We start from the raw sequence: 21772 nt of genomic DNA on the forward strand, positions 1-21772 counted from the left end.
GTGTGTACGAGCAAGTACACGTATACGTATAACAAAAACGTATGTAGTGAATCACATCATGAAATTTTCGCCCCCGTTCAATATAACGACGCTTGCGCCCTTATCTCGTAGAATTCAGTGCTCGTTGTAATGCTACGGAGACGGAGGGTTGCTACTCCAGGGTAAGATACCATTTTCATTGCATCATTGCGTGTATTTACTATCTTTTTTTTGTTATATACTTGAAATATTAACAAAAACGAAATTTCGATCTTAATGGATTTATTTGCCATTAAATTGTAAGTCATAAATTATTTGTCAATAATTCTGAGAAATATAAAATAAAGCACAAATTAGTGTCTCCTTCTAGAATACGAAAGTATTAAGAATGAATCGTTGATTAAAAACATCGTTTGATTTATTGTGTATTTGTTATTATGTGTGAATTTATAAACATTTAAAATAAGTAATTTGTAAAAGTGATGATATATTTATACAATATATTCAAATTCAATATACATATATGTATATATGTGTACATAAATTTTATATATATATAAATTATATATAATTCGACGATATTTTATTTATTTATGTTATATATTAATTATATTTACACAAAGAACAAAATTTTTTTCTTTCGAATAGATGAGAAATTCGGAAATAGGAGCGATCATCATGAAGAATTCTAGTTGTGCATCTTGCCCACTTGGTCCACCCCCAGACATATTACACATACCGCCACCACCTTTTCCAGAATTTCTCCAACAAAGTTCGGACTTTTATCCAAATTTAGGCGCTCTGCCTTTCCCGCCAAACCTGAACGATAGTCCTTGCAAGCACCTATGCGATCGACATTTTGAAGGGGTGCAATATATTGAAATGCCAAAACAAGGTAAATCAATATGTCAATTATCTGATTTTATTTCTTTTTTATTTTTTTTTCTATTTTTTACTTTTTTTGAATCAAATTCCCACTCTTTTTTAATAAGTATATAATTTTTTTTTTCTTTTTAGGCACCGTTTTTGACGACACATGGTTATTAGTGCTAATATCATCTTGCATCGGTGTCCTTCTGATTGGCATAATATTGGCTACGTTACTCTTAAAATGTAAATTGTAAGTATTCGTAATATTCCTTGTATATCGACACAAAGTATAAATCATCAAGAATGGTATGAGGAAACGTAGTTATTTAAAAAATTAGTATCAAGTTTTTAAAGAGAATTATCAATGTCGATGTGTTTCTATATTTATGTTTGACAGAAGCAGAAGTGGTAAAAATGGGGTAATATCTATACCAAATGCAACAACCGGGATGCAAACGAAAAATGGAAGAATTCAGAACGAAGCTGTTTTGTATCCTTGCGCTGCCGATACAATGCAAGATAGCCGTGTGATGTGGGCAACCCTTACACCACGTGGTACCACTAGACATTATTTAGAAGAACATACTTATGAAACTATCGGCGGTGGACAATTTCACAAGCGCGCTTGTTCGACAACACCAACCGAACATGTAAAACTGAAGGCAATTTAACAATCTTACGTTTGTATACGATGCTGCTTTTGAATGCAAATGAAAAAAAAAAAAAAAAAAGAAAAACAACAAAAAAATAGTATAGGACCGTGTGATGATCTATGACGAAATAAAAATCGCAGTATGATAATATACGTATATATATGTCTTTTGAAAGTACAATTTATTTTTTATGCACATAATATTGATAGAAAGATAAAAAAAAAGTTTCAATATATTTTACAAAATTTGTCCACTGTGATATTTATTTTTACGTCATTTTATAGATCGAACCTGTCTTACATACATGAATACAGTGGTGGTCAAATGCTATGACGCTACGAAAAGACAATTATTGACAATTATTTAAAAAACAAAAAACTCACGAAAGACAGATTTGACTTTGCATATCTGCTAATTATTTTGTCATCTCTTTTATTTCTTTTCGTTTATTAATAAAATTATTGTATAGTAATAGTTTTTTTTTTACACATACCTCGAAGCACCTGTCCTACATTTTAATGATGAACAAATTTTTTGACCGCCATTGTCTATATTAGATCATATAAGAAGCATGATTTGTAGACACATGGTAGGTAATTAGTTAAATTAATTAAGAAAATAGAATAGCAGGCTAGATTTTCTATCTGAGAAAAGCTATATTAAAAGGTTGATCTATTTAATATTTAATTAATAAACGTCGAAATATATATTTTAGACGTATGCCGATCCTCCAGTTACAACTCCAGTACATGTCCGTCCAAAGGACGATAAAGCTTTTGATAATACTGCTTTTGTGGATTACGAAGAGCCCTTATCAGTAAAAACGGAGTATTATCAATTGAACGATGTTTTGGAACCAAGTGATGCAGGTAATATATATATAAAATAAAATTTAACTTATTAATATAATAAAAATTTTTTATATAATATATTTATATACAAAATATATAATACAATTGTTTATATAATATTTCTGGAAATAATTATTTTAAATTTAGGTATTCTTACGATACAAAGGGGTACATTACGCCCTCATGTAAGTTCTCCTACGAGAATAGAACATCCGAATTTACCACCACTTAATCTTCTTCCTCATAAGCGTAGCTCTAAAAAGGGCACTATTGGACAACATGCTTCGGATACATTACTAAGAAGCAGTATTACATCTTCCACTTATATACCTACAATATAATATATTAATTACCAACCTTTCTACCCTTGCCATCGAAAATACAATATAATAATCTAAACGCACCTTTTATATTCGCAGTTATCGTCAAATCTAGTTACTATAAGTACACCATATCTATGTAAGTTAAATAAAAACGTCCTTAGCAAATATAATATTATTAAATCAATTGTTATTATTATAATTATTTGTATTTTTTATGCCATTTAGATATAATAAGTCTATATAGATGTAATTGTTAAGGCTGTTCATCACTTCTGATTTTATAATAGTTTAAGGCTTCAATTAGTATAGACGTAATTTTTGAACGATTTTGATGAATAAGCTCTCATTTTAAGGCTGTTCACTAGCCCTGATTTTATAATAGTTTACACCATCAATGAGAACAGACGCAATTCTTGAGCGATTTTAATGAACAAGATATCATTTTAAAGAGGAAGATTTAATATAGAATATATCTTTTTTAAATTTTTGAAAAACTTTATTTTTCTTAAAAAAAGTCGTGTTATCATTTTTTACCACGACTATTATTTTTTCGAGAATAATTTATACACTTCAAAAAGTTAGTTTAAGCTTTTTAAGAAATTCGGAAAAGATATATTCTAGAAAAAATCTTCGTCTTTAAAGTGAGACTTTGTTTATTAAAATCGGTCAAGAATTACGTTAGTTCTTATTGTTGGCATAAATACTGTTTACGATATTTTTCGCGTAGAGAAAGTTTTATGTGTGGCGCCCCTCGAAATTTACGGCGAAAGAGAAAAAGCTCGTACCCCCACTACTGATTTTCATATATACGCTTGAATGGTGTATGTATGCTGTAAAGTAGCGATAGCTTGCTTGTTAGTGCATAAATAGTTGATATTAAGATTTTCTGAAAATTTACAAATGCAAAGAAATGCGTTTTACAATGCTCGCACGAAGAAACTATGCTAACTCACTCGGTTACTCTTCGGACAGATGATTCTATGACAAAAATAAGGAAATTTGTGTCCAATGTTACGAAGATTATTACGCGTGAAAAACTACATATGATCTGTATAATATAAATATATACGGTCTTTTGATTAACTTTGACGATGACAAAGTTAATTTACTTTTGTACTCCGACGCGTGAAGATTGAAACTCTCGCTTCCTAAATGTGTAAATTTATAAATTAATATTTCTATAATTTTATATAATTATTATCTATAATTTTATAATTATTGAAACAATATATGCTATATATGTGGAGTACAATAAACTAATATTTAAACAATCGTACATTCATTTAAACATTACAAAGGCCGTAGCGCGCGAGAAATTTAAAATAATTTTAATTTAAAATTCTAATATTTAAAAATTTTAATCCCGGGATAGTTGGCCTTGTGTATTACAAACATAAACACACTTTTTTTGACTTTGACGATGATCGAGTTAGTTTTCTTTTGTACTCCGACGCGTAAACATAGAAACTCTTTCTTTCTAAACGTGAAAACTTATAAATTAATACTTTCGATAATTTTTCGATAATTAATTTCTGTTATATATGGAGTACAATAAACTAATATTTAAACAATAGTACATTTGTTTAAACATTAAAAAGACCGAAACGTGCGAAAAACTTAAAATAATTTTATTATAAAATTCCAATATATTAAAATATTAATCTCGTATATCACATATCTTGAATAATTTATACAATATATTTTTTTTTAGTCTTAAATTTTGAATTGGCGCTCGTTGGTTACGTGCGACGTCAATAAAATCAAATCTCTGAACGATTTCGATTGTTACTGGATTGTTCTTCCTTTATTTCTCGATTATTGAAGATTTTTCAGAATATCTTTCTTACTAGTAACAAAAAAGTAAGTATATTTCTATATCATACATTTTTTGAATAATCTATAGATTTTCTTATTACAACAGTGATACTAATAATTTTGTTCGAATTTTCTGTTTCAGAACTTCATAGCAATCGCGCGCATAGCAATGAAGTAATGGAGTGTTTGTATCTGTAATGAGTAATTAGTGTATTTAGTTTATATGATAAAATTAAAATATCGCGAAGTAGAAACAGTGTTTGTTTATTCGCTTTTCGCGATTTAAGCAAGTGTTTTTGCATTGACTGCATGCAATGCAGTCATTAGAGTCAGTGTTTATTCGCAAATTGTTTTACATTTTTAACAGTCGCACAGACTGTATTTATAAAAGACAGTGGAGTTTCGCGAAGTAAATTTAGTGACCGTCCGTTAATAAATAACTACGGCGAATTAAAGTTAGTGGATCATTGAAAATGTTCTTGTGAAATAATGGGTGTAGGGATGTAGATTTGAAAAATTAAGACGACGTAACATTCCATCTCCAGTCCCATATTGCTACGCGTATGGATTATTTCATATTTTATGCATTTTTACCATTAAAATCAATACAGAAATTTCGTACTTCTCTCTTTCCTAAAGTTCAATTAAATTCATAATTTTACTTAAATAAAATCGAATTCTATATTAAAGTATATTAAAGTAGCTACGAAAAATATAAGATATGGCAATTGTAGGGACCACTAAAAATGCACTGAATAAAGATACACATGGAACTGAAACAAGCATACTGGAATGTGTGTAAAGTTTTGCCATCCGTTACTAAAATAATATTTCTTTCAGAAAAAATAATATTTCTTTAAATTAGTATCAACAATTTTTCATTTTCTTTTAGTTTTCTAAAATTAAATTAAATTAAATTAAATTCAGAATTTTATCTTTCATATAAATAATATATAGACATATTACTTATATATATTTATATATATTCTTTTTTCTTTCCTTATTTCTTTTCAGCTAGTTCCACGTAATGAGATCGCTAATTCGAGAAAAATTAATAAATAAAATTATTTTACTAATATTTAAACAATGTACGAAGTAAATGATCTATAATGAATTAATATTTAAACAACAGAACATTCTTAGCAACATTATGAAAATTATAAAACACGATCAATATAAAATAATTAATAAAATAATATAAATTTAATAATAATAAAATAATTAAGTAAAATTAATAAATTTAATTTTACTTTCGACACACATAAATTAACATTTGACGAACATTCGAACAATGTACAAGGTATATGAATTATAATTAATTACTATTTATATCTATATTTAAACACTATCTATATTTAAACTTATCTATATTTAAACACTACACATTCTTAGCAACATTACAAAGATCATATACGTATATTATCATATATTATCGATTTAAAATCGACTTCGTTGAATATACACTGACTTAGATTTTTGTATTAAAGGCCATAAATGAATCTCCAGATGCAACAGTCTCCACGTGGTGAGACCTGGATCTGTGGTAGTTGCGATATATCGAAATTTTTTGGTAAGCAAGTACTATTGAGCGAATGGTTACATATTTCAAGAATATTTTTTTAATCTAATTCTAATTAAACATTAAAGTACTCAAATTTTACATTGTTAATCATACTTGAATAGATAAATGGATTGAATATACTAGAATTATAAAATAATTTCTTGAAGAAACGCACAGAAAATTATTCTATCCCATTTTCTCTCACCATTTTCCCTCGCCATTTTTATGTAATTTTAAAGTATTTATTTTTATCTACTATTATTAATTATTATTTATAAGTTTCAGGTGGGATCCATGGATAGGGCTCATGGGTATCGGTCTTTGTGCGGGCTGCTAACTCAGCATCATGAAGAGCTGCTTTCTTTTTCTTTTCTTTATCTTTTCTTTTTTTTTAGGGATCATTAAGAGATTATCAAGGGACAATGAAGGACGACAAAAGATCATCGAGGGACGTCGAGGAATATTGAAAGACATTGAGGGATGTCAAGGGAGTCGAAAAACGTCGATGGACGTCGATGGACGTCGATGGACGTCGAGGGACGACGAGGGATGACGAGGGATATTGAGGGATGACGAAGGACATTGAGGGACATCGAGGGACATTGATGGACGTCGAGGGACGTCGAGGAACGTCGGGGAACGTCGAGGAATAGATTCATCTGTGGTCGGGTGATTGATTGAATTTTTACAGGTGAATAAAAGTCCTACGATAGTGGATTTTGTTTGATTATTCGAAATCTTGATTAGTTTTACAGTGGTGTACGTAGCTGACGATATTGCGATGGTCTTATTATCTATAAGAGGGAACTAACCATCCTCCGTTAGCATTGGGAGCCAGAATTCTCGGTTAGCTCAGATTATCCCGGGTACGTTGATTTTAGTGTAGAGTCACTATTATTTTAATACTCGCGTGGATGTCCGGGCGCGATTAAAAGTTCTACCATAGATTTCGTTGTATTGTTCGAAATTCGGGATACACGAACGGTTCTACTTAGAAGTGGAGTATATGTAGCTGCTGATGTTGCGACAGTCCTGTTACCCGTAAGTGGGGACTGACCCTTCTCTAGATAGCATTGGGAACCAGAGTTCTCGTTTAGCTCATATCACCTTGAATTTCAACGTAAAGTCACCGTTATTCTGACACTCATGTATGTTCGTGGAAACGATTAAAAGTCCTATCGGGCACTTCGTTTTATTTGTTTGAAAATTCGATTAGATTACCTCACGAATGCGGATTTTAGTGTAGTCCCATTAGTCTGAGGATTTTCACATATAGCAACTACCTCGTAGAGAGATCTGGATCGATATTGCAATATATTGAAATCTAATTATATATCATATAATGCAAGTACTATCGAATGGCTACATATTTCAGTGTATTTTCAAAATCCCTTTAATTCTGATTAAACACTAAAGTACTAACATTTTACATTGCCAATAATATTTCTACAGACAAATAGATAAGATATAGTTAAATTCAAAGATAATTTCTTTAAATTCGCAAATTTATATATTAATTATCATATATGTTAATTATATTTATTTCTTATTCTTTATCGTGAAACAAATGCGTACCAACGTCGTATCTAACACGGATCACTGCAAGACGCATTCCTACCATTAAAGAAAAATATACATATGAGAGACTGAAAAATATGAATTCATATTATACTAAACTACTTATTCTAACCCACCAAACCAATTGTTATGTACGCGTGAGAGAGGTATAACATATATAAGCTTTTATTACGTTTGTAGTTCATATTTTGTCCATATCTGTCGCTGAAGTCGCATACGTTGCGAGCGAAATATCATGAGCAGAAAACAAATTGATATAAGAACCATTAAAAAGTACCTTTAAATTAATCAATTAGATCATGATGTTTCAATTACGTCACAAAAAGGATATTTAAAAATCATTTATTTATTTATTTTTATCATATTATTAAAACGCTTGTTATTCTAATATGATAATAATATTAAAGAGGACTTATAAAGATATAAAAAGAAAAAATGATGAAACATTGTTTAATTTGGTGCAATTAATTTAGTGTCATTTGAGTATAGGTTAAATGCAGTATGCATTTGCGTTGCACATTGTGCAAACGTTTGAGTAATCCTTGTAAAAAAGTAAACATATATGCATAAACAATCATGTTTAAGATCATTCGACGTTGTTATGTACTTATCAAAAGTTTAAATCTAATGTAGTTTATTATAAATTGTTACGTTTCATCGAACAATCTTTTTCTGAATAAAAATATTTGATAAATATTTTTTTTTAAATGTATTTCTTATTTTTTGTTTATTAAGAATAACAATAACACCATTGTTCTTTATTTCGTTCTGGTTATAAATTGTTTTTAAAGAAAAATACAATTTCTTATAATTAAGTATGGAAATCAACCCGTTAAGTATAATTCTTGTAAAAAGTGACAGCAAGGGTGACAGACTTCTATTTCGATATCCACATATGATGAGTCATGTGCGTGATTCAAAACAATGCACAAAACGTAAAAATCCGTATTCCTTGACAACTACGGAAGATTTATTGCAGGTGAATTCGAGATTTATCATGTTTAACTATCTAATGTTATTGTAGTTAATTTACTATTAGATCTTCATTAGCAGTCTCTACCATTTCCAACTTCTAACATAAACAATGGAAATCTTACTGGCTTAAAGGATGAAGTACTTTCAACATTATTTGCAGTTAAACCTGAATTGTGTGAACAAAAATTTGAATTGAAAGTAAATGATGTTCGCTTCGTTGGACATCCTACTTTAATACCACAGCGTGTTTTTAAAGAAGTCAATTCTTCTATGCTCTTTAATGTAGTGTTTGCTTTACAAGCTCAAGCAAGTCATTCTGTAGTAAAATGTTATTATGATCTAAGCAGAAGGTTTGTTCTGTATAAATATTTAATAGTCACAAAATTCAAAAGATAAGTAGTTTACTTTCATTTTAGATTGGGCATTGCATTAAGGCACGAAGAAAAAAGATGTGGTTTTTTGACAGATGAAATTAAGATTATGGTATCAACTCATGATGAAATTACTGCTAGGTAAAGGAAATGTTTATTTGATTATTTTTTATGTAATAACAATTATAAATTTTTAACATATATGTACATATATTTTTAGATCAGAGGGTGAAAGTGATAGTGATGAATCTCCATATGAATTGATATTGCAGAAAAGTTTACTTGCTCGTAATTTAAAAACAGTTTTCAGTAGTATTAGTACATCTGGTATAATTAATATTATGATTAATAAATGGATACAAGTGCGGTTTTGTCTTCCACAAAAAGTTCACCAATCATACAAGAAAGGTTTCTTCATTAATCCTGAGATTATTGATAGGTAAAAATAGCAGAATTTTACATAAATATATTTGCATAGTTTCTGAGAAAAAAATAATATTAATAATTATTTACAGATGTTTAAACAGTTTAAGACCTTATCATGGACTGCTTTTGTTAATTGAACCTTCAGACTTATTAGATTCATTGCCAATAGATTCTTCTCCAGCATTAAGACGTCTAATTCAAATGTATAATCCATTAAAGAGTCTACAAACATTAGCAGCTGATTCAGATCTAACACTGACACAAGTATTCCAACTGACTGGACATTTAGTTTATTGGGCTAAAGCTAGAATAATTTATCCACTTTGTGAAAGTAATGTTTATGTTGTATCACCAGATGCTATTTTATCTAATCAATTATTGGAAGCATTTTCTGAACAATTTTCTGGACTTTGTCTTCTACAAGTATGCATAGAATTATATTTATTAGTTTACAAAATTCCACAAATCATAATCTATGCTGCATATTTTTTTAGGTTATTAGTGATTTTTCCTTGCCAACATCAATTAGTCAAAAATTAAATCCTTTAAGTCAACCTCAGCAACAAACACAATTAGTAAAAGTCATTATATGGTTGCTCAAAAATCATCTACTTTTGCAATTGCATACATATGTTCAATACATGCCAACAGTACATGGTCTTGTATTACTGGTAAGTAATGATAACTTTTTTCTTATAGTCTGTAAACACAGATATAGATTATCTATTTTTTTTAAAGGACTCAAAAGAGCAAGCAACTTTTGATGTAAATCATATTGATGAAACTGAAAATTCTTGGGATTTTGATGAAACTAATAAAGGAATAATTACTGATGTAAAAGAAGAGCTATCTCATACTTTACATAAAAAAGAAGTGTTCTATAATTATCCATCAGAAAGTTATGATATTCCATCTGATGACAGAAAGTTACTCGATAAATTGTGTCGGCTTGGATATTTTAATGGTGGACATCATCTAGAAGAAATAATGTATTTAGAAAATATTAGAAGATCTCAATTATTGCAAATATTAGATAAATTTAGAGATATACTAATAACACGTGAATGTGAAGATCCTGCAATAGATATGTTTCATACTCAGTTAGGATCTTAGTCATACTATTTTACATGATAGTACAGTAAGAATAATTACAATTAAACAGTATTAAATTCTTCTATTCTTTTTGTATATCTTTTGAAATTGTAATCATTTTATTGATTGTAATCATATTAAATTGTAATCAATTTATAATCAACTTTTATTTGATAATAAAAATATATCAAGTAAGCTAAATGTAATATAAATGTAAATCTAATAAAATTATTAAAAGGCTTAATTTATATTTTACATATATTTTTAATTCTTGCATAAAAAGTTCCCATGATATATTTTCCAAAGTACTTATGTATTTACAAATTTATGTTTTATACAAATAAAATGATAATATGACAATAGTGAGATTTATTTTATATATTTATTTATACAATAACCATTATAATAAATTATATATATATAATATATATATATATATATATATATATATATATATATATATATATATTTATATTTATATTATGTGGTAGTGATAATATATTGCTAACGTTTGACACAATTTTGGCAAATATGTTGGATAGTACAGGATATTGCCTTACGAAATTCGCACATTCAAATGCGACTAATGCGCATTATACACATTACTTTTTGATTGGAATCATCACCGAGCCTCTATTTAATTTTGGACTTTGCTTTCTTGCAGTCGTACTTATGTCATACATATTAATAAACAACATAAGATGTTCTATTTAATAACTATAATTATTATATAATTATTATAATAAAAAACTTGCAAAAATGATCTCTCTATTGCACGACTTGTTTGGATTTTTTGAGCTATCATGATATCAATAAATAATCTTTACAAAGATTTTGATTTGAATTTTCTTTATATAAGTAATGTTTTTTAATGTAAATATATATAGATACCATTACAATCTTCCCATTAAACATGTTTTTGCAATGATCATTTAAGTATCTTTTGCTATTTTTCAATATGTATGACTTACTTGAGAATCTAGCATTACATTACTTCTAATAATCTTAATTAGAAGAACATTTGTTTCTGAAACATTTAATTATCTAATACAATAATCGTAAAGCATATATATATGTAGTAAGTAAAACTCTTATACCAGAGGCAATAGTTCTATACATGTACATTGATTTCATTGGCAGGTTGAATCTCTAAACAAATTTTAGTAAATGCACAGTCATTCTTAGTATTTCTATATTAATTTTATGACATCTGCTAGATGTAATGTGTATATATATATATATACACACACATATACATATACACACACACACACACACACACACCATTATACGTAAGAGAGTATAAACTTACTATTACTAAAAGGTGTCTCTTAATCATGATATGGGCCACATATTAGAACGTAGGCAGCTATTATGAAATATTGATAATGCTAAAAAGACTGTTTATATATGCATTTTACAATTGACATAAAAGGAGAAACTTGATTTTATAAATTAAGAAGGATTTTTTGTTTTCCTGCTTTTGGTACTCTGAGTTATCGAACTACTATCGGGGTCAGATATAAGAATTTTTATTCTTAAATCTACATAATACCAAAGAGAAAACGTACTATTTAAAAAAAAAGATAAAAAAAAACCAACTTCGATCATTACAATAATTACTAAAGCAGATGTATGGTCGACAGTTGAAAAAATACGTTTTATCACAACATTCATGATATTTGTTTAATCGCATTTAATAATTTTGCGATAAAACAAATTTTCATAAAAATGTGTGTAAGTTTATACACTTTTTACATTAATAATTTGTACAATTTTTCATACATTATCTAATTTCCGCATCATTTACATATGACTCCGACAATAGAACCCTATCCATCAGAAGAACAATTTCCAAATAAATTCTTGTATAATAAATAATTAAGTAACAACAATCAAAATATCTCTTACAACATATATGTATATATTTAGATTAATGAATAACAATTATATATTGTGTAATGTACATGCAAATCACGCTGCAAAAAAAAATAGCTTCATTATAGAAATCAAAATATGTAAAATACTATATTAGATATTAAGCACCTTAACCTGAGAAAAAATATTATGTATAATTATAACTAGAAATTGCTGTTCATGATCGAAATATGTATAAACCACTATAATTCGTATTTTTTTCTTGTTTTGTTTATGAGCAAATAAATAAAGAAATTTCTTTTGTATAATTTGAATTCTGTATAATATAAGACTGCTAACAACTTCCAGATACTTAAGCTAAGCCAATATAGACATCCATACAATATTGATATTATAATTTAAATATTTGTCTATGTAACTTTGGAAAATATATATATATACTTTTACTTTAAAAACAGAAGTATTTCCTTTTTTTGTATTGACACTTGTAAATAGCAATATGAAAGAATAGTTTCTTCTATAAAATAGATATAGAATAAATGTACAATGGACATAATTAGTATATGATATTAATATTTAATGTGCAAGAAGAGACAAAATATTACTGATCGTAAATATCTTTGACTCTACATTATATTATGATATATTTGATGAAACTATGTACTTAGCTTTTAAAAAATGTAGAAGTACAGGATTTGAAGTGTATTTAATATCTAATCCTTGTTATACTTACTTTACAACAGTTATCATGCGTATATATCCCTAGACATTTCTCCCTTTATGTCTTAGAGCAAATCTAAATGTTTCATGTATGTTATAGTATATTCGAATGCACAAAAATTTGTTAACAAATAAACAGTACAAAAAATAAACATAATCACAGCTGAGTTGGCAGGCAGGTGGGCAGACGCAGGCATACATTTGAACAGGCTCATTAGATGTAAATACATTACATCATTTTTTACATGATTTTGTTACATGATCAATGCTTTTTTAAGTCTGCTAATCCCAGTTCATTGACAGATTAAGCCTTAAACGTAGTCATTAGTTCCAGGACTCGTTAATGGTTCCTGAGCCTATTTAAACAATAAAGATAATTAAAATATTTAAGTGCATGTAGTTCTGTGCATATGTGTCTTATAATGTATATACATATAATCGAATTTAACATCAGAATTTTAATAATAAATAAATATATAAATATATATACCTCTTCTCCAACTGTAGCAGCAGGATGGGGAAATCTGTTTTTTTCGAGACTAAACTGATCTTCAGTAGTTTTTCTATATACAGGATTGTCGAAGTTCATACTTGTAACATTACGATGAAGATAATGCCTATAGCACAATACTGCCACTAATGCAAGTAGCAATAGGCCTAAAGATACCACCCCTATAACAATACCAGCAACTAAACCAGGATCTGTTGACTCACTTGCAGAATCTTTTTTTCCGGTATCCACCGAGGTTATCGGATCTAGGAGTAATATATTTGTAAAATTAAAAAAAAATATATAAATATGAACTATATTAACAAAAAATTATTTTAATTAAAAAAGAACAAAAAATATAATAATAATATTATAATTTATATCATTAATAGTGCAAAAGTATAATATATGATGCACACAAAAGTGTGATATTACAATAATTACATATATGAGAACTAAGCATGCAAGATATACTTACGAATAGTTGTTGTAATGTTCTGAGGTTCAAGTTTATGAAATAGTTTAGCACTTTGTTGTGTTGTTGGTTCTACGGTAGTAGTTACTGCAATATTCCATATTCATGCAACAGTAATGCGAATGAATATAATAAAACAGATATAAATTAAATATATAAAGAGTTGCAGTAAAAATATTAAGAAACTTAATTAAATTTAAGTTTATTTCAGCTTTTTCTATTTTTTTTTTTTATGAAAATAAATATATCATCCATAAAATGACATACATATCAATAAATAGCAATAGAACATCTCTAAAGATCTTGCAATATGAATAATAGATTTCAAATATCTTAATAATCATGCAATTGTTCTTAATTCATTATTTTATCAAAATAATTGTTCATGCTTTTTCATTTGAGACATTCAATATACTAATGACTAAAAATAGATTTTTATATCCCTTACCATTTTCTACACACATTAGTCCATCAGGTAGTAGCCTTAGTCCATCTGGACATGCACAACTAAGAAGTGGAGATCTTGAATTAATCTTAGGCGCAGGTAAACATAAATGACTGCAATGACCATTAACAGCCTGACATTGATTCATTCCATCAGGTTGCCTATATGGATGATACACATGTACCACCATTGGTTGCTGAGGTGACCTTACAGATGTAACAAGCTCTACATCCTTGCCAGTGAATTTGTTTGCTTTAAATATGGTCTCTTTATCCCAATCTGTCCAATAAACATAATCTTCAAAAGTTGTAATACTAAATGGATGTCTCAACATTTCTGTTGAATAAAGAACTGTTCGTCTTCCTGAACCATCATAGTTACAAGATGCTATAAAGTTAAGTTTAGCATCTACCCAATATAATCTTTTACCAATTAAATCCAAAGTCAATCCATTTGGCCACTTTATATCGTGTCCGACAATAACCTGTTACAATTTTATTAACATATCATGATTATATTGCTGTTACCAATTTTATAGATTTAATTATCTAAAGAACTAAGTACTATTTGAATTAAAAAACTTACTGAACGATGAGAACCATCCATACCAGCTCTTTCTATACGAGCTTCGTCACTCCAATCAGTCCAAAACATCCAACCATCCAAAGGATTTAGAGCGATAGCTCGCGGCTCTTGTATGTGATCTTTAATGAGAGTTTTTCTCATGTTTCCTTCGAAATTAGCTAATTCTATTGTATCTTTTCCAGAATCGGTCCAATATATATGACTATATATCCAATCTACTGCTAATCCATCTGATGTGGTTAAATCATCTTCTATTACAACTGTACGGTCATTTCCTTCATCTATCGGTGCTCTAAATCATTTTGAAGTTTAACTAATATTCTTAACGATATAAACAAAAAAAAATGTTTATACACACTTACTTATAAATTTTTCTTTCCGTAATATCGCTCCAGAATATCATACCCGTTCGAAAAACAAAGTCTAAAGCTGTTGCCATTTTAGTGTTATTAACAATCGCCGTCATTTCTTGACGATCTAAAGCTACCTTCCTAATATCATGTCTTCTAGCAAAAAGAAGACTTGCGTGACCTTCTGCTGCCTTGCAACGTGTTAAATTTTTGGGATCTTTTAGATAACCAGGAGCACAATTACATTTAAATGTTCCTTTCTCATTTCGACAAAATTGGGAACAACTTCCTGGCTCTAAGCATTCATCAATATCTATAACATAAACATTTTTATTTATTATCTTTCTACATATATATTTTTATTTAATTTATTTTTCTTACCATCGCAGGTTCGATTGTCGATCAACTTGTAACCCGGTCTGCAATCACAACGATAGCCAATAGGAAGATTAATACATAATTGTGAACATCCACCATTATCTTTGGCACATTCATCTACATTGCAAAGGTCGGCTCTTTCATCCTCCCAATTGAGACAATCCATTTTCTTATCACACACACTTTCGAGGGGAATGCATGAAGCTTCACTGCATTCAAATTGTGTTAATGGATTGCATACAGCAGCTTTTATTGTACAATTCTTTTCGTCACTCCCATCAAAACACTCAGCTTTATCATTACAGTATAAGTGACCTAAATATGCCAAATTGAATATTATTAAATTCTATATAAAACATTTAACTTCTTTATTTATATTTTATACATTACCTGGTATACATGTACGGCGATCTTCACATTGGAATTGATCAGGTCTACAAGTAATATTATGACATCTTTGTGGCGATTCATCTGCACCGTTTGGACAGTCTTTATCGCCATCACACACCCAGCTTTGATGTATACAAGTAACACCATCATCACAGTTAAATTCTTTTGTATCACAATGGTTTGGCTTCTGTCCAGATATAACTCCCTTATAAGAGAAAATTTAGTTTATTATATCGTTGAATAAATTATTTTATTCCACAATTTTATTATATTATAGTAGATATCATTATATCATATAGTACAAATTTTATTAGAAAAGATTTAGAGTTGTACCTTACAACCAATCTCATCAGAATGATCAGGACAATCATAATCGCCATCGCATCTCCATTGTGCTATGATACAGAAGTACTCTGTACAAGCAAAATCTGTCACAGGATTGCACGTAGTTGGAGTACAGTTTTTTTCATCACTGCCATCCCCACAATCATCATCATGATCACAGACCCAATATTGTTGGATGCAATGCTTGTTTGCACATGTGAATTCATCAGACCGACAAGTATCATCTAAGATAATAAATTAGTAAATAGATAAGAACAACAATTAACTATATATTATAACTAATATATAGTACGTAACTACAACTAAAATTTATTAATTTATTTATTTAAACAAGTATATAGTAAAATAAACACAATTCATATATCAGTGATATAACGAATTTAACTTTTCTTTAAAAACTTTAAATAATAACATATAAAATAAGGAAAGAAATCAAATTTTCAAAATTATATTAAAGAGAATTGAGAATAGAAATACATATATATTTGAACGATGCACATAATATAAAATTAAACGAGAGATCGGACGATACTGTAAGCAATATAACTCAAGCAAATCATGCATGAAATATATGCATAAGACATATATACGTAGAATTAATATTTAGTAATTCAATATATGGTATAATAAATGTAATATTTGATATTAATTTAATTACATGACATGAATCTTGCCTACGTTATAGATCATTAAAAAAATATTAAATTAAATGAAGCACCAAATGTTTGTCCAATACAAAAATAAAAATTAAATGAAAAATAACTTTTACGATCCAAGCCCAGACTTTCTTCAAAAAACATGCTTCCTAATTAATACTTCAAATTAAAACGGATTTGTTTATCTCGAAGTCACTATATGTATATATATATATATATATATTCATTATATATATATATATATATTCATTATATATATATATATATATATTCATTATATATATATATATATATATTCATTATATATATATATATATGTATATATAATATGTATATATAATGAATATATTCGGTATAACACGTAGTAAAAATGTTAAGATCACATGCGGTCGATTATTCGAAAGAATTATGAGCGGTAAAATCGAAAGAGAAACGAGAGTCTCTAGAGTATAAAAGAGAAGAAAGAAAGTACTTAAACCTCTTGATACCTACATACATGCTTGTTACGCGACAGAAAAAGAGAGAAAGAGAGAGAAAGAGAAAAAACGTCTTTATGAAACTCGAAAGCATAAAACAGCGCACGATCTTGTTTGCATGTAAATTGCGCTAAAGGGACCTGTTGAAATGCATCCATGGTACTAAAAAGAAAGTTCAAAAAAGTTCAGTCGGGATATCTGCAACAAACGTTAATTATCGTGCAACGTGCAACATGCGACGGTTACAAAGCTGCCAACGTACGACTATATAAAACAGAGAGAGAGAGAGAGAGAGAGAGAGAGAGAGAGAGAGAGAGAGAGAGAGAGAGAAAGAGAGAGAGAGAGAGAAAGAGAGGGAGAGAGAGAGAGAGAGAAAAAGAGAGGGAGAGAGAGAGAGAGAGACAGAGCAAGGAAGGGGAGTGAAGTGCCAAGGAGGTGAACTGAGTAAAACGAGAAAAAAACAACAAATACAGAAAGCATAGCCCACGTGTGAAAGCTTACTACATTCAGCCTCGTCCGAGCCATCCGAACAGTCTGGATTGTCGTCACACATCCATGTTAATGCGATGCATTCGCCATATCCCGAACGACAAGTAAATTGTTCCGCGGTGCAATTCTTCGTTCCTAAAAGTTGACAACAATAAATTTCATCCTGTACACGGTTAACCGTGATTTGAATTGCGTGAGAGCGCGTAAGCGCTTCATGCACAAACTTTGTTAGTCGTTATCAGGCCATTTTCTAGTTTTTTTTTTTTTTTTTGATAAAAGAAAAAAGAACAGAAGGCTTTATTTTTTAAAACGCAAAATCGTCCCTTCTATTCGTAAAAGGAATCCAAATAGATTGCCTTGTGTTCAATTATTATTTCGTTTTATATGCTTTTTCATTTTTTTTTTTTTTAATTTTCACAACGAATTTGCATTCTTTTCTTTTTTTCTTTTCTTTTTTACACACAATACGTTTTCTTTTAATATAAAACATATATGCGAATCATGGTATAGACGATAGAATATAGAGAAATGTCTTTATTCTTTATCACCTTGCACCCAAGTAATTACGTCTGTCCCGTTCGCTTTGATTTTTCATATTGATTTCTTTCCTTTTCCTTTGTCCGTGCTTCCTAAGATAAAATATTTCAATACTTAAAACTTACTATTACAATTTTTCTCATCCGAGCCGTCTTGACAATCGTTTTGATGATCGCATAACCAGCTATTTGGTATACATTCTCCTGAACCGCATTGAAATTTCTTGCTGCATATTTGTGCTCCTTTTCATGCGTCATATTCAATTTTATTTATATTAGATTAATTTATGAGCGTCTCCGTCTCCAAACAGGACATATACACGCAAATGTAGTGACTTTTCTTTGAAAGTCAATTACGATTATATTATCGATATGAAAATGAAGCAAATGAACATGTATATATATATATATATATATATATAGGGAGAGAGAGAGAGAGAGAGAGAGAGAGAGAAAATCATCATGATAATGTTTTCAAAAGATAGATTTTATTTAATCTTATTTATCTTAGTGAATTATTATTATAGTGTGAAAATTATCATCGTCATCATCTTTGATGATATTAAAAGATACATATAATTTTTGTCAAGAATTTTTATAAAACTCTAGTAACTGAATTAACAATACTTCCTTTCCCGTCTTGCCCTCCTTTACTCTTTCTCTGCTTCTATATATACCTACGTGCATCAAAATACACATTAACCTTTGATAGCCCGTATTAACATAGAATATGCATGTATTTTCATTGTTTTAGATTTCATATGGATAAAATAGAAACGAGAGTTAATAAAATTTGATTTGAAAAAAACATGATTCGACACTCGGATCGCGTTACAAGGCCTGACGTTTGTTTAACTATGCTAACGACATATTAAATTTTAAACGTCGGAGATTCTGAATTTTTTTATTATGCTATATCAACGAGCCAATAATATCAGACCTCGAGATTGCTCGGACATAATTTTAATTGTAATTCACGTTGAAAAGATTTAAACAATTCTTGAAAATTCAATGAAGAACTTTTAATATTTAATTCAATTTTTTTGTTCTTCTTTCTCTCTTATTGTGATATTGTTGAAAGATTATATTAAAATTATATGGACATTTTTAAGTTGCCTGTATGTGATCGTATTCGATATATATAATAGATTCAGATTTATAAAAGGTTTATTGAATAAATCGAAAAATCGATTGTTGTATATTCGTTCTATTAAAACTAATCACGATATTATATATATATGAATTATAGATACACAGTACAATTTTATCGTACAAAATTACCATCTTTTTATGGCTAAATTTTCAAATCACTATCATCATTCACTTTTTGTTATAGTTATATGAAGTGAATAAGTAACTTTTTATCGAAAAAAAACGATGGCTCCCGAGAAATAAAATACTTTATTCGAAAAAATTTTGTACATGATGCATTTAATTGTAATCAAACATTTACTTTTTTACGTCTTTGAATTTGATTTATCTAAAATAAACAACAAAAATGTAATTTTTATACGTACGTATAGAGTACGATAAGTGTATCGAGATATAATGTAGAAAATTATTGGATTTGAACTAAATATATTTTTAATATATTTCCCGTGTTATTTCTAGAAACTTTTCAACGATAGTGTACGTAAGTACGTATGTATGTATGTATGCTGCTTCACCTGCGTAAAACCGGTCGTTAAAGTTGCACTTTCACATACCGCAGTCTCCGTAGCAAGAAATTCGTGAAACGTGTACCATTCCGAACGACGTTTTTAAATTTCTTGATCGAGCTTCACCTTTTTTTTTCTTTTCTTTTCCTTTTTTTTTTTGTTTTTAATGTAAACGTATGGAAGCAACGTAGAAAAAAAAGAGAAAGAGAGAGAGAAGAAAGAGAGAAAGAGAAAGAGAGAAAGAGAAAGAGAGAGAGGAGAAAGAGAGAAAGAGGAAGAGAGAGAGAGAAATAAAAAACGAATTTTATTCGCGAGAATACAAAGAAGGGAAACGATCAAATTCGAATCGACGGTGCTCCCGATAGAATAACCAATACAATTACCATAAAATACGAGAGGATTTTCATGTCCCCTTTAAGCCGAATGTAATGCAATCCCAATAAAACAACATCCTTTTCAAATTTCGACATTTTCTCTCTTTCCCTCTCTCTCTCTCTCTCTCTCTCTCTCTCTCTCTCTCTCTCTCTATTTCTATGAATAAGCACGTTATTTCCACAAGTTGTCCAATTTTAATCGATTTACGTGAATATTGTAAATTTTGATAAATCGATCAAAAAGAAGAAAAAAAAAAGAAAAAAAAAAAAGAAGAAAAAATCAAAATGCATCGTAAATCTTTTGGTTTTGTACAGCTATTTGCAGATTTTGGGTATGGCCATCAAAACTTCCGAAAAATTTGACGATATGAATACTTCATCATCGGTGCTATACAATTTTTTTGAAAGCTATGAATCAATTTCAAACAAGGCACCAAATACGCAAGTATATTTGCTTCTTGTACTTTGTACCGTTCATTATGCACGCGCCGCATATCTTATTTCTTAAATATAAAAAAGAAGAAAATAAAAAGAGTAGTAAAGAAAGAAAAGAAGGAGAGAAAAAGAAAGAGAGAGAGAGAGAGAGAGGGAGAGAGAGAGAGAGAGAGAATAAATGGAAATAAATAATAGAAAAAAAAAATTTTTAGCTTAAAAAAGAAAAATTTACGATTTTAACGTAATCGATTTAAAAAATTAGAAAGAACGATATATGATGAGCATGGTGGTATGAAGAAAATTAAAGAAAAGACTTACTGCAAATATTCGGATCTTCATCGGAATCGTCGTCACAATCCTTTTCCCCATCGCAATGCCATACTCCAGGTATGCACCTGCCACTGGCACACTTGAAGTCGTTTTCCCCACATTGTTGAGTACCTGAAAATTGGTGGCTGTAACGATGATCTTGTTGAATAGCAGGAATGAAGATCGCAATGAATGATAGCAGCCACAGCAGCCTTGCGCACGTGAAACCAGTCGAATGGTGGAGGAAGAAACATGAGTTCCTGAAGGGCTGCATTATTGGCAGACGTTC

At 29.2% G+C, this 21772-nt stretch overlaps 3 protein-coding genes across 13 annotated transcripts in view; 2 read left to right on the plus strand and 1 right to left on the minus strand.

Moving 5' to 3' along the window:
• Positions 1 to 110: 110 nt before the first annotated feature.
• LOC118446411 (uncharacterized) lies at positions 111 to 2832 on the plus strand. 3 transcript variants are annotated; one of them, XM_035877050.2, is made up of 6 exons: positions 111 to 161; positions 628 to 874; positions 997 to 1099; positions 1247 to 1511; positions 2218 to 2371; positions 2501 to 2832. In XM_035877050.2, exons 2-6 carry the CDS (start codon positions 628 to 630, stop codon positions 2692 to 2694), a joined length of 963 nt encoding a protein of 320 aa, XP_035732943.1. In that variant the 5' UTR covers positions 111 to 161; the 3' UTR covers positions 2695 to 2832. The 3 variants fall into 3 exon arrangements, with proteins under 3 accessions (XP_035732943.1, XP_085515374.1, XP_035732942.1); XM_085659248.1 differs by having other exon boundaries at positions 1247 to 1499; XM_035877049.2 differs by having other exon boundaries at positions 155 to 278.
• A 4817-nt stretch (positions 2833 to 7649) lies between these two features.
• Nprl3 (GATOR complex protein Nprl3) lies at positions 7650 to 10688 on the plus strand. 2 transcript variants are annotated; one of them, XM_035877285.2, is made up of 7 exons: positions 7650 to 8609; positions 8681 to 8955; positions 9022 to 9117; positions 9197 to 9415; positions 9492 to 9825; positions 9897 to 10073; positions 10141 to 10688. In XM_035877285.2, the coding sequence occupies exons 1-7, from the start codon at positions 8448 to 8450 to the stop codon at positions 10513 to 10515; spliced, it is 1638 nt and encodes a 545-aa protein (XP_035733178.1). In that variant the 5' UTR covers positions 7650 to 8447; the 3' UTR covers positions 10516 to 10688. The 2 variants fall into 2 exon arrangements, with proteins under 2 accessions (XP_035733178.1, XP_035733179.1); XM_035877286.2 differs by having other exon boundaries at positions 8684 to 8955; positions 10141 to 10686.
• A 266-nt stretch (positions 10689 to 10954) lies between these two features.
• LOC118446523 (low-density lipoprotein receptor) overlaps positions 10955 to 21772 on the minus strand; it is a 31412-nt gene continuing 20594 nt past the window's right edge. For 3 of the 8 annotated variants that reach the window (XM_035877275.2, XM_035877278.2, XM_035877277.2), the window contains exons 3-14: positions 21493 to 21615; positions 18834 to 18950; positions 18184 to 18306; positions 16539 to 16774; positions 16206 to 16410; positions 15819 to 16130; positions 15450 to 15750; positions 15088 to 15379; positions 14506 to 14986; positions 14061 to 14144; positions 13583 to 13848; positions 10955 to 13448 (exon numbers count right to left, since the gene is read on the minus strand). In XM_035877275.2, coding sequence (XP_035733168.2) covers positions 13404 to 13448; positions 13583 to 13848; positions 14061 to 14144; positions 14506 to 14986; positions 15088 to 15379; positions 15450 to 15750; positions 15819 to 16130; positions 16206 to 16410; positions 16539 to 16774; positions 18184 to 18306; positions 18834 to 18950; positions 21493 to 21615 — 2585 coding nt within the window. In that variant the 3' untranslated portion in view covers positions 10955 to 13403. The remainder of the gene's footprint in view (positions 13449 to 13582; positions 13849 to 14060; positions 14145 to 14505; positions 14987 to 15087; positions 15380 to 15449; positions 15751 to 15818; positions 16131 to 16205; positions 16411 to 16538; positions 16775 to 18183; positions 18307 to 18833; positions 18951 to 21492; positions 21616 to 21772) is intronic. The other 5 variants (XM_035877276.2, XM_035877280.2, XM_035877279.2 and 2 more) reach the window with 5 other exon arrangements.

The sequence above is a fragment of the Vespa mandarinia genome, chromosome 9, assembly GCF_050613455.1.
Source record: "Vespa mandarinia isolate Hongniang chromosome 9, ASM5061345v1, whole genome shotgun sequence".
Classification (NCBI taxonomy): Eukaryota; Metazoa; Arthropoda; class Insecta; order Hymenoptera; family Vespidae; genus Vespa; species Vespa mandarinia.